Genomic DNA, 12,963 nt, shown 5'->3' on the forward strand with positions numbered 1-12,963 from the left:
ATGGAGCTGTGATAGAGCTGGATCTGTCAGTGACACATTAAAGCCGCTCACTTCACTCCTTGCCTCCTGGTGCAATGTTTCAGGCAGCTTACTTTTCTTAGTCATTTAGTTGTGTCTTGGTAGTTGGGAAGAAATCTTGGTGGCTTGAAACATGCTATGGTTGGTCACCACTGTCTGCTGGACTGACTGGGAGCCACAAGGACCTCTTGCTGTAATAGCTTACAGAATGGATTCAGAGCACGTGCTACATCATTTATTAGAAAGGAGTGGGCTGACCTAGCAGTTGACAAGATCAGAACAGCCTGATCGAGAGTATGGATGCTAGTGCTAGATCACTGCTAACGAGACTTACCTGACATTTTTGTTCTTCCATGTTCCAGAGCTGACATTGCTTTGATTGGACTGGCTGTGATGGGTCAAAACCTCATTTTGAACATGAACGACCATGGCTTCGTGGTAAGTGAAGAAAAACATTGTTCAGAAAGGCTGACTGACTAGCATTTTGGATTGGGGCTGAACATTTTGTGGTGTGTTTTGTTTTTTTTTCTTGCGATGGTCTAATGGGTGTTGTTTTCTCCTTTTAGTTATAACCTAGGCTGCCCTTTGTCCTGTTTCCAGAGAAAAACAGCAGTGCATGCCTGTACTCAGCTAGCCACCTGATGTGTTAATTGTGTATGATTTTCCCCTAAAGTTTGCTTTGGGATGGGCCATTAACCATAGGTTCCCAAGGCACTTGTAAAGACATGTGCAGGTTAATCCCTGCTCTGTGTGTTTAGGGAAGGTAGAAGGGGGAGAGCATGTGATGTTGAACCTTGCTTAAATAATTGGTAGTCTGAGCTAAAGTAACTGTTCTGTTGGCAGCTTTTATTAACATATTTTCTTACTCCCCCAGGTTTGTGCTTTTAACAGGACGGTTTCCAAAGTGGATGACTTTCTGGCCAATGAGGCCAAGGGAACCAAAGTGATTGGTGCTCACAGCCTGGAAGAGATGGTCTCTAAGTTAAAGAAGCCCCGTCGCATTATCTTGCTGGTGAAGGCTGGAAGTGCAGTGGATGACTTCATCAATAAATTGGTGAGGCAAATATTCTTTTTACCTGTGACTTTTTGCTGTCTTTTGAAGAAGTTTCTTCTGGAAAATCTCAATTATTCATCGTTAATGAGGTTTTGAATGCACAGAGAAAACCAAAATGCTGATTAATTTTTGGCAGGTGCCATTATTGGAGACTGGAGACATCATAATTGATGGTGGGAATTCAGAGTATAGAGATACCACGGTAAGCCTCTTTTCTGCCCAAAGTGGGCATGATTCTTTCTCCTCTGATCATCATAATAGTCAGTCAATAAGATGCCATCTCCCCTCTGCTCAGGGAATGCCAAACTGAATTTTCTCCGCAAAACTAGATCATGCAGCCTATTAAAAAGCATTTGTTAACAGTAGTTAAGGACTGTTCTATAAGTATATTTTTATAGAATTTGCCCAAATCATCAAAGAACATGTTTATTGACATCTTTTAAAGAGTGAAGGCCTTTAGAAAATTTCCTTTTACAATCTTAGAGTTTTCAGAGAGATTTGAAAATCTGAGGCTCTTTTTAGATTTTATTTATCTCAATCCTACACGAAGGAAAATCGGGGAAGACAGAACTGCTAGTTTGGCTGTTTCGGTAATGAAAACAGCAGAGTGATTATCTGTTCTTAAAAAAAAGCCTGCTTGTGATCGGGCTGTAGCTATAGAAGTTATGCTAGCGTATCTGGGATAAAAATATTGCATTCACATCGGTACTTCTGAATCTTGGAAGAGGTGCTGGTATTAGTCTTTCTGCTTTGGCATCCTGATCTTGGATAAGTGAGTTCACCGTGCCAGAGTGAAAAAAGAGGTGCTAAATGAGGTTGATTACTTCGGGAGCTTGCAGCTCCCCTTAGGGATCTGAGCCTGTGCTTCTCCCTCTCAGAGGGAATAGTTTCCCTTATAGTTGTCCATGTTTGCACCTTCACTCTGCAGTGAACTCAGCAGCTCCACCTTGGGCCTAATCTGCCTCCCCCACATCTTTGCATACAGCATATATCACCTGACACTTAATTCTAAGCCTTTTCCAGCCTCAGTACTGCTCTTTTCTGTCCAGTGCTTATAAGGACTTTGTTTTCTCAGCATGCCTCTTTTGCAAGGACCCATGTCAAAGCAACAGGAAGTTTCCTAATGTTCACTCTGGTGCACGTACAGGCTTTCTCTAAGGTTGTCTTGGAGCATGTCCAAAGCAGAATTGAAAACCTAATTTTAGGCCTGAATTGCTAAACTTTGTTTGTAAGGCTCTGGCATTAAAAGAGTCGAAATAATGCTGCTCTGCTCTTTGTTCCAGAGGCGTTGTAAGGAACTACAAGAGAAGGGCATCTTGTTTGTCGGAAGTGGTGTTAGTGGTGGAGAGGAGGGTGCCAGATACGGTCCTTCACTCATGCCAGGAGGAGCCAAAGAAGCCTGGTAAGCATGAGCTACTATATTCTTCCTCAGAAAGGTCTGCGACAATCGTCTTCTATTCATGTTGAGAGCTGAGGGAGGGGAGAAGGAGGGCGTGGGTGTGGAGAGAGCAGGATATGTTGCCATCTCAGTTCCTCAAGGCTCAAGATTTCTCAGCGTAGCTGGGGTCATGGGGCAGTGCTGAGCTTTCATGGCAGGCAAAACAAAGGCAGATTTTTCTTCCAGAAATCCACAGGCAAAAGTAGTACCTACAGAAATCTGAAGGGAGAAATGTGTGCCAGGGGAGAAAGGAATTTTGCTTAAATTTTAAACAAGTACTGTTTCTTGATTATGATTTTTCTTTTGGGGCTCTATGCACTTGGAAAGCTGTTAACCATGAAATGGGCAGGAGCAAACATCCCTGCAGTGACACACATTGTAAAAGGAGGCTTCAGTACATGTTTGTACTGACTATTGAATACATTAATTTTTTTGCAAGTTTCTGCCATGCTGCTGTGCTGTTTTGTACTCATGTTACGCTAAAGGACTGTGCATCAGTGCTTATATTATACTTTATCCCTGGTTGCCCACTCTCTCTGTAAATGTAGAAAGAAAAGGTGTGTCCAGACTTTACCTGAGCTTTAGAATCTCTTAAGTCCCTGTCCACTTGCATTAGCATTTCATACTGATATCAGCCTGTTCAAATTTGATGGTACAAAGCCGGAAACAACATAATGGTAATCTGCTGTCTGATCATCTTTTTGCCATAAACAGCTCAGTAAAGACAGCTTCTATTTTCCGCCCTTACGTGAACTTTGTCCCCTCTCTCTTTCACAGCACCTCCAGCCCATGTGTTGCCTGTGCTCTTTTCTCAGTGATCGCTTTAGGTTACTCCAAACTTGGCATTCTGTAATGCTGCCCTCTTGGCTAAGCAATTTATTACTCTTGGGGAGCCTGGCAATGACAAAAACCCCTGATTCCTGCAGTAATGCAGATAACTATATCCTGACTTGCATTTGTTGAGTTTCTTCCCTCCTTCCCTCTCCTCTCCCAGATCACCCTGAGTTTCTCTTGTGGCTATAGAACAGAATGGGATTTTGTTTCAGCTCTGCCACTGACCCTCTCTGAGTGTGAGCCTCTATCATAACCTGCCTCTATTTCCCCATTTCCAAAATGGAGAAGATAATACTTGGGCTCCTTTAGGTACATTAAGCTTGTTTGCACAGCGCTGTAAGTGTGACATGGGCTGTCCCCATTTCTTGCAAACAGTGTCTAGTTCTGGGAAAAACATCCATTTTATTTGACATTGCTGTGTGTGAGGTTACCAAGCTGCTAGCATGCCCTCATCCCAAGCTGCCTTTTGGCAGATTACAGAAGGATGCATCATACCAATAGATTTATTTTTTTTCTTGTGGTGTTTGTGTCCTCTGCCTATCTGCTGAGGCATATTATTTCTCCCCACAGGCCCCACATCAAGACCATATTTCAAAGCATTGCTGCTAAAGTAGGATCTGGGGAACCTTGTTGTGACTGGGTAAATACTGATTTAATACTGATCTTAACTTGTGGTTAGATCCATGCTTAGGTAGTTTGGTTGCTGAAGCTCATGCGTGTTTGTGCTTACTAAAACCAGCAACATTAGTGGGTTGATTTTGTGGCTGACTGCATTAAATTCGAATCTACTGTCTCTGATTACTTATTCCATACAATGGAAGCACAAAGTTTTATGGCTGGGTCATGTACTGGGCGAGCTAAATGGGTCTGTGACCCACAGTGTTCTCAGTTAGCACTGGTTTACTTCCTTCCTTCCTTCCTTTAGGCAGAAGGAAGCCATAGGCAGGTATTAAACACTGGAAGTGGTGACAGCGCTGTTGCTAATGGCATTTTTTGATGTTTCCTGACAGGTAGGAGATGAGGGCGCTGGACACTTTGTGAAGATGGTGCACAATGGGATTGAATATGGAGACATGCAGCTGATCTGTGAGGCCTATCACCTCATGAAAGATGTGGTGGGCATGGAGCATGATGAGATGTCAAAGGTGATCTGTAGTTTTTAGTGTCTTGCCTTCTTGAGCCATGGTGGCTGTCTGCTGTTGATGGAGGCAGCTGGGCCTGGGTAAAGTTGCTGTATGTATATGAAGTTAATTTTTCTGACATGCCTTCTGCCAAGAGCAGTGCACAATAATCCTAAACTTCAAATGAGGTAGGGAGCAGCAAGCACGTACACCTGAATGTTTGTAGAAGTTGTCTAAACTCTCCCATTCTACACTTGGTTTCTCCCCAGGAAATACCTTGTGTAGAGATATGAATTACCTTGCCTGAAAAAAGCTAATAAAACATTGAGTGTTATAATCAAGCAGGCAAATCTTGCAAAGACCTTGTTGAAGCAACTCGATAAGTATAATATCTGTTGAAAGGGCAGTGCTGTTTCCAGCCTTTGGTGCCTATGATGGCGGGCAACAGGATGGGCTGTGCCTCTGCCTTCCCAGTTGGAGACAAGTACTCTGTGGCTCTGAGTCTGGGCTGTGCTCCTTCCAGTGCAGGGCTCCTGCACAACAGCTTTTCAGCAGCGCTGAAATCATGGGGAGATGTGGCAAGGTACCAATAACCAGTAACTGGGATAGTATGACCCCCTTCTGTATGTATGCATATATGTATGTATACATATATCAATGAATCGATTGATACATATAGTAGATACATAATAAATCGGTATGTGTGTGTGTTTGTATATATACACTTTTTTCTCCTCTTCCAGGTATTTCAGGAATGGAATAAGACAGAGTTAGACTCTTTCCTGATTGAAATCACAGCCAATATTCTCAAATTCCAAGACCGTGATGGCAAATACCTCCTCCCAAAGATCAAGGACAGCGCAGGACAGAAGGGCACAGGAAAGTGGACAGCCATTTCCGCCCTGGAATATGGAGTCCCTGTCACACTGATAGGTAACTGGTTTTTTGATCTGCCCTCATCTTTCCTACCTGCATGTACCATGTCACAGTAAGGAGCATGGTAATAGGTAATCTCAGACATGAGCCCACACTAGGACTTACGCTCTTTTAGATATAGCTGTTACAGTCTTTCTGCCCTTGAGAGCTGTTACTGTTTTTCTTTGCTGGTCTTGTTTTTACCTTGTTTCTCAAATGTCAGTAGTACTTTTATCATGCCTTTGTCCATGGTATCTTTGCAGTGATGGTGATGACTCGGTGATAGGTGAACATAAATGCTGTACTAGAAGTGTCATGCTAGATTGATGTAATTAATCAATCAGTTCCTCTCAGTAATCCTCCACCTTACCTGCTGCTCCAAATCCCATCGTAGCCTTAAAAATGTTTTTTTAAAAAAGAAAAAAAAAAAAAGATGGGGGCAGGACACCCTCAAAACCTGGTTGCCTGACCGCTGCTTGATAAGTGCTTAGACTTCTCTGAAGGTATAAGAATTATTTTTCAGATACCTACCTAAGTCTTCTATTTCTGTGTTTCAGTATAACTTAGCTAACCCAGCATGGGCGTGACTAAACAGGAACACGAGGGCCGGACTGTGTTAGGGGTTGAGGAGCACAGACAGATTCTTTTTTAAGACTAGTGGCAGACTGCTGCCCTATGATGGTGGCTGCTGTTTTACCACTGCAACAGTTGATTGTGGTGTTCCTTTATATGCTCTGGACTGCTGCTCGTTTTTGTTTTGAGGCTAATAAGGCTGCTGATCCAAAGCCTAACGATGGAAATATATTTTGTAATTGCTTTGAATTATATTCGTAAAGTGTGAGAATTTACCTGCTTACATACATACCTAATGGTCTCTTTACCTACCCTTTTATCTAACCTGAATGGAACTATGACGCAGGAGTTGTAATACATCTGCAACACATTTAGAGTGCTCTCTTACCACAGGTCCAATGTAGACTTTCCTGTTGAGTAAAGAAGATGACTCAACAGGTTCTTTGCTCTCGGATTGGCTTTAATGTTCATGCTTTCCCTATCTCTTTTTCCTTTGCCTTGGCTGGTCAAGTCCTGTTGTATTAGAAGATAAGAAAAATTACATTCAGTAGGCTAAAAGAGAGTAACTGCAATGATAGCTATCAGAGAAACATGGCTGCATTCCAACAACATTTTTACAAAACAAGTTTTGTAAATGGTTTTAATATTCTACTACAGCTATAATCTTTCAGTTCTAGGCTTGAAACAGTGTTTCTCACTTGTGCTGTTAATATTCTCCTGTTTGGGGTTCTTGCAAAGATCAAGGGTGGAGAAGACGCTCCCTAATTAGTCTGCTGCGGTGCCAGGGGAGCATTGTTAGGTAATGATGAGTTGATAGGGAAGTATGTGCAATAGCTCTTGTGCAAACATGGCCATTCTTAGGGCAGCTGCTGTGTGTGGGGTTTTACTGCATAAGCATGACTTGCAGACTTCTGCTTGTAAAAGCAGAGCCATGCTACTCCTGGCTTTTCCTGATTTGCCCCCCACACTTCTCCTCATTGTAGAAGGAAGTTTTTGCAGAAATGGAGAGGAGCCAGTTCTGATTTTGATACAATCTGATAATTCTACTGTGGGGAGAATCCAGAATCTTGTGAAAACATTACTCATTCTTTTTTTTTTGGTTGGTTTGTTGTGGGTTTGTTTTGGTTTTTTTTTTTTCTTTTTGGTAATTCATGACTCACTTAAAAGGTGGAAGAAAAGCTCACCATAAAGACTATAATAAACTTGATTGCTTTCCTTCTATCAGACCCTGGAAAGGAAACTTCCCCCCCTCCCCCCTTTAACAACACTGTCTTCAACTGCAAATAAGTACAACGTAAAACAGCATGATTAGGAATTGTCTGAGCCAGATCAAGAGATTGGCATTCAGGCTTTCTCTTTAGGAGCTGAAGATATTGCTTGGCTAACTCCTTAGCCCTGGTGAATGACATTTAGTAACCTGCTTAGTGATGTTACAAAACTTTCTTATGGGCTTCTGAACACTAGTGTTAGGGGCCTACCAGATTTGTAAAACTTATTTCCTCTTATATGTTAACCTGCTGATTTATCCTTGATTAATTGCTCTTATTTTGCATGTGTGTATTTCAAAGCACATCTAGTTACTGTGAGGTGGCATTTGTGCAACAGCTTTTTATCTTCAAAGCATGATACAATAATTAGTGAAGTCTTCAGCCTTGCCTGTCCCTAGGCTGCAGTGCAACACTGTCTGTCTTTTATAGACAGGAAGAGATTTTAAAGTAAATTCTTAAAACTAAGAGCTGATGAAGGTTCCTGAGGAGAAATTTTCATGCAAATGACTTGTGGCTTTTTTTCTTTATCATTTGAAAGCTCTATCAATGAGTATTTATCTAATGGTTATGCTGACTGGCAGTTTGGTCCCTCGGTAATGCTGTTGAAATAATTCATTTGTACACACCTCTTCCCATGTGACTGTGTTTCACTGTGTATGTAGCTCATCATTCAGTGGCTTGAGGACAAATATCTCAGACCTTAACAATGAAGCTGAACTTGCTAATTATCTCCCCTTTCCTGCCATACTTAAAGGTGAAGCTGTGTTTGCACGGTGCCTCTCTTCCCTCAAGGATGAGCGGGTACAGGCCAGTAAGCTGCTGGGTGGGCCTAAAGTGACTCAGTTCAGTGGGAACAAGAAGGCCTTTCTGGAGGACATACGCAAGGTGAGTCATTGTGCTTGCCAGAGTGCTGTATTAAAGCTGCATTTCAAAGCAGGTTTTGGGTGCTGTAAACCCTGGAGAGGAACTCTTGTGTTTACATTTCATGACAATTGGTTCCTGCTTTCACCTGTCCCATTGTGCATTGTCTAGTGATGTCCACAAAGCGTAGTGCGACCAATCAAAGCATAGTCCTGAAGGAATTCAAGTCTAAGCCACAGTGGGCAGTGGGTGCAGAGGTCATAATTCATGCACAGGAGCTTACATTTTCGCCCCTCAACACTCCCGTCTTTGTAATGGGGATAATAGCTCTTGATCTCTATTCAGACCAAACTTTAGAACAAATAGAAAGGATATATTGGTTATCAAATAGCTGGAATGTGGCTACTGTACTCACCCCTGATGAGATATGGGCTAAACAGAGCATGTAGACTGTGGAGTTTCTCATTCAGCTTTGTGGGACTTCACTTGGAATGTGGTTTTGATGTTTTGGTTTTTTTTAGGCCCTGTATGCTTCCAAGATTATCTCATATGCTCAAGGCTTCATGCTGCTGAGACAAGCAGCCAAAGAATTCGGCTGGACACTGAATTATGGTGGTATTGCACTGATGTGGAGGGGAGGCTGCATCATCAGAAGGTAATTAAGATGAGGAGGTAACTTAGTTGCTGAGGGGAGAAGAACAGGCAATTTAGTTTATACAGTACTAGACTGTCAAGCCTAGAGATTTTCTTGGAAAATCCATGGAGTTCATCTGCTGCTAAGATACTGAGAGGTTGTTTCTGTAGACAGCACTAAAGGTTGCCAGATGAAGCCCATTTTCTGGTGGCTTAGCTACTGCAGATTTTCTTTGATCTTTGTTTTGTTTGCATCTTTCTCAATGTTTGGAATCTGAGTCTGGCTGAGTCAAATTTTAGCACTGTAAGTTTTGGATTCTGGGCCTTTGATGGAAGCTGTGAAATTTTATTCCTGGTTTAATGTGTTCTGCCTAGTGTGTTCCTGGGAAGGATCAAAGATGCTTTTGATCGAAACCCTGATCTCCAGAATTTGCTGTTGGATGATTTCTTTAAGACAGCTGTTGAAAACTGTCAGGTGAGTTTCCAAGGAAGGAGGAGCATAAAAACAATAGTTTACAGTCTGGACTTCTTCGTCTTCTTTCCCAGACGTTACCTTCACAAGTATATTTAGACTGAAAAATGAAAAGGTACAGAACACCCTTGAAAGCTATTTATACAGCATCCTTAATCCCAAAGATCTCTAAACAACACTTAAGTTCTTTGGGACTGTGTATGTGTATCTGTATGCACATAATGCATGGGTGTAGGAATTCATCATCTATGGCTTCAAGGTACCCTTCTTTAGTAGAACATACCAGTCTTAACAGGATCAGAGCAGGAAAAAAAACTACATAATTGGAGCTGGTTGAAATTGAAAGTTACTGTGATGAGGTAGGCTATGCTGAGGTCCAAATTAGAATTTTGCCAGACACCAGGGTTAGTGACCTGTCCGTGAAAAAATGCCTACAAATGCCTCTTGCGTCTAATTCATCAGAAAGTTGGTTCTAAATGATGGAAAAAAAGAGGGTTGCATCACTGAAGCGCTACTTGATAAATCAGCATCCAGATACGTCAAGCGATGAACCAAGGTCTCATGTAACATTGCAAGGTATATTTGTACTGTTAACCTAAAGATAATACAGGAGCAAACGAACATAATAGTCCTTGTTGTATCATGGTTCTTCTCTTTGATACTAGCCAAGCTACGGTTAGAAACTAAAGGTTTCCATTTTACTATTACAGAAGAGCCTTAGGCAGAAATCTGGCAATTCAGAAGAACCATGATGTGAGGAAGAAATGTCTAGCCTGTGTGAACATTCTCATCACTGCCCTGTATCTTGTGCCTACTGTGCACTTGAATTTCAGCCGTACAGAGTATAAAGCTCTGTTCTATTACCATTGTTTGCAGTAGCACCAAAATAAGTGTTCCAGACCTGCCATTCATTGGACCTAGGTCTGTCCAAACAGTGTCCTGATTTGGATGGAGCTGACAGGCAGAACTAAAACCGGATTGTCTGGCCAATAAAGAAGTCATTTATTATCATTAGTAGTTCTTTTAACTGAAGCTGAATGTTCCATGCAGGTTACTACATCAGTTGTACATTTGAAATGAGGATTATCCACATGTCTGAAGTATTGTGCTGACCTCTTATGCCCTTGGGTGGGCTTTGCACTGGGCTTGATTAGAGGTCCTGAAAGTGCCTCAGTGTTTGCTCAGTGTGTTCCCCACTGTGTTCATGCTTTTGGGATGCACTGATTATGTTTATGTGAAAGAACAACATCCTTGCTCCAGGCTGTGGTTTGATTGCATGTGAAAGTATATATCTGCACTATTATTGTCCTGTTTGTTAACTCTATCTTACTTGCCATTATTTTGGATCAACCTTGTCTATGTAAAATCAGGAATCTACTGCTGCATTTGTTCAGACTTGGTCATTAAATTTCATGTAATGTGAAATAGGACATGCTCTTATACTAGAATAGTTCATATGCCTGCACATACCTCTGAGCAAGCACTGATTAGTTTCTTTCTTTTTTTCTTTTTTTTCCCCCATCTTTTCCTCTCTCCCAGGACTCCTGGCGACGTGTGATCAGTACTGGAGTACAGATAGGTATCCCTATGCCATGCTTCACTACAGCACTTTCTTTTTATGATGGATACAGGCATGAAATATTACCAGCTAACCTGATTCAGGTAGGTGCCTGAAATAGTGTAGCAGATCTTCTGGCTACTGAAATATCATCGTGTTGTTATTTAAATACTGGTGTAAAGGCCATGTTGGCAATATGTCCCAATCACTCCAACATTGTAAAGATAAAGGCATAGATTGCCTAATATAATTTTGTTAAACCTGAAATTCGTGACAGTAAACGACTATGAGATGTCTGGATAGAGAACACCAGAGATACTGGTATGACAGTGCCCAGCATGTGTTAGTATTCCATCTGTGAAGCAAGGGTAATGATATCTTTGAATGAAAATGCCTTATAAAGAAGTAAGTACCTTTGAAGATTTGGATGTATGTAAGTGCTTGCTTTTTAGACTAGTACCTAGCAGAAATAATATACTTGTCTTTCTACAGAACTCATAATTGCTAGGTATTAGTAAATGTTTCATTGCAGTGATTTAGCTAATAATGAGAAAATAAATTTGAATGTTATAATATTGGAGTCAGATCTTATTTCTGGTATTCTTATAATCAAATATTGGTAGCTGCAACTTCTAGTACTTACACGACTGTGATATTCATCTGTCTGTTTTGTGTGTGTGTTCTTATTCTAGGCTCAGCGTGATTACTTTGGTGCACATACGTATGAATTATTGTCGAAGCCAGGTGTATTTATCCATACTAACTGGACAGGCCATGGAGGAAGTGTGTCCTCTTCTGCCTATAATGTCTAATGGAAATATTTCCTCTTGAAGCCAAGATACTGTAGATCTCAGATATTCCTCCTAGAATATCACTTTTTACTGTACTGTGCTAGAATTTGTGTTTGGACACTTTTGTAATAACTTGTGGGTATATTTCAAATATATACATGTATATCTCAATATATATATATCTCATACAAGGAAGCTAAATAAATTTCCTTATAAATGCACTGAGGTGTTTTCTTTCCACTGCTGCCGGCCAAAACTGGTTAAATTGTCTTTGTGCAGTATTTAATAGGATACATTTCATAATGATAATGTTTTCATTGTATTGTAGTGGATAAACTCATAGGGATCAAGATAGAGATGACTGCATTTCAATCATTGCTAAAGTGGAGAATGGCAGACAGCGCAGTAATGCTACACAAGATTCCAGGGAGGTAGAGGCCTGGTTTTGGTTGCCATTGTTTATTCCTAACAGGCAGTAGCTTGATTGTTAAAGATTAATTCCTGAGTGTTCACCTGCACGGTCTTTCAGACTGTGAGCTTGGTTTGTTTTCTGTGAAAGGGTGAAGGGTGGGATGAATCGTGGAGAAACTTTGAATGCAGGTCAAGGGTGTCAAGACTGATACTCCTGCCACCAAGTCATTCTCTCTCTAACTGTTGTTCCCAGTGTTAAGCTCTGGCATAAACTGTTGGCTTAACTGTGTACTTGCACTCTTTTCCCCAGATCTCCCTGCCTCTTTGCCTCTTCTTCCTGTGGGGCAATTAAAAATACCTGCAGTGGCATGCAAAGTTGGCCCTATTTGATATTCTCTTCCTGTAATCCCACTGCCAATCTTCTTCAGGACTTCTGAAGATTCCTGAAGATTCACCTGTGTGTCTGTACCTTTTTTTTTTTTCTTCCCTCAGACTCCCTCGGGTGTTAAATTTTGTGCTGCGTGCTGATTTTTATATTAATTTTTTGCTCCATTTCTTTCTGCTGAGACAGCTACTTAGTTATTAGTTGACTATCTGTAGAATTAGCAAAAAGATTACTTTCAACGTAAAGCAATATTTCTGCAGATTATGTTGTAAGATGCAGGAATTCTCTAAAATAAATGCGTGACAAATTGCAGGCAATAGTGGTAACTGGGGGGTGGTGAACCTTTTAGTAGTCGGTTTGGCCCAGCATTTGCAGTTTAGGTTCTCCAGCAGGAGAGTTGTATTAGACACTACCGTGGTAGACAGTAGGAACAGTTCTGCCAGTTTATTGTGTGCATAGACGTTGTGTTTTGGGGGGAAGTGGGATACTCCCACCAATGTATTTTAGTGCGTAGTATGGTATTAGTGGTGAGAGAAATATCTGCTCTATCTGGAATCCCGTTGTGCTAAAACCTGACAGCTGCTTGGTGGGAGTCAGCAGTCCGGGCCTCACGGGGTTTACCGCCAGCAGC

The 12,963-nt window shown here is 41.4% G+C and overlaps 1 protein-coding gene across 1 annotated transcript; it reads left to right on the top strand.

Annotated features, from left to right (window-relative positions):
* The first annotated feature begins 369 nt into the window (after window positions 1-369).
* Window positions 370-11,755, top strand: PGD (phosphogluconate dehydrogenase). The gene is made up of 12 exons (XM_009702560.1): window positions 370-456; window positions 893-1,072; window positions 1,209-1,274; window positions 2,356-2,474; window positions 3,915-3,984; window positions 4,355-4,489; window positions 5,209-5,398; window positions 7,976-8,106; window positions 8,604-8,737; window positions 9,091-9,190; window positions 10,727-10,849; window positions 11,438-11,755. The coding sequence occupies exons 1-12, from the start codon at window positions 412-414 to the stop codon at window positions 11,555-11,557; spliced, it is 1,413 nt and encodes a 470-aa protein (XP_009700862.1). The 5' UTR covers window positions 370-411; the 3' UTR covers window positions 11,558-11,755.
* The last annotated feature ends 1,208 nt before the right edge of the window (window positions 11,756-12,963 follow it).

Source organism: Cariama cristata, unplaced genomic scaffold (assembly GCF_000690535.1).
Source record: "Cariama cristata isolate BGI_N322 unplaced genomic scaffold, ASM69053v1 scaffold21616, whole genome shotgun sequence".
NCBI classification, from domain to species: domain Eukaryota; kingdom Metazoa; phylum Chordata; class Aves; order Cariamiformes; family Cariamidae; genus Cariama; species Cariama cristata.

Bases quoted from the DNA above. Each gene is read 5' to 3' on its own strand.
- PGD (XM_009702560.1), top strand. From the start codon at position 412: ATGGGTCAAAACCTCATTTTGAACATGAACGACCATGGCTTCGTG. The intron at 1,073-1,208 runs GTGAGGCAAATA...AATTTTTGGCAG, and splicing joins ATGACTTCATCAATAAATTG to GTGCCATTATTGGAGACTGG. The intron at 9,191-10,726 runs GTGAGTTTCCAA...CCTCTCTCCCAG, and splicing joins CAGCTGTTGAAAACTGTCAG to GACTCCTGGCGACGTGTGAT.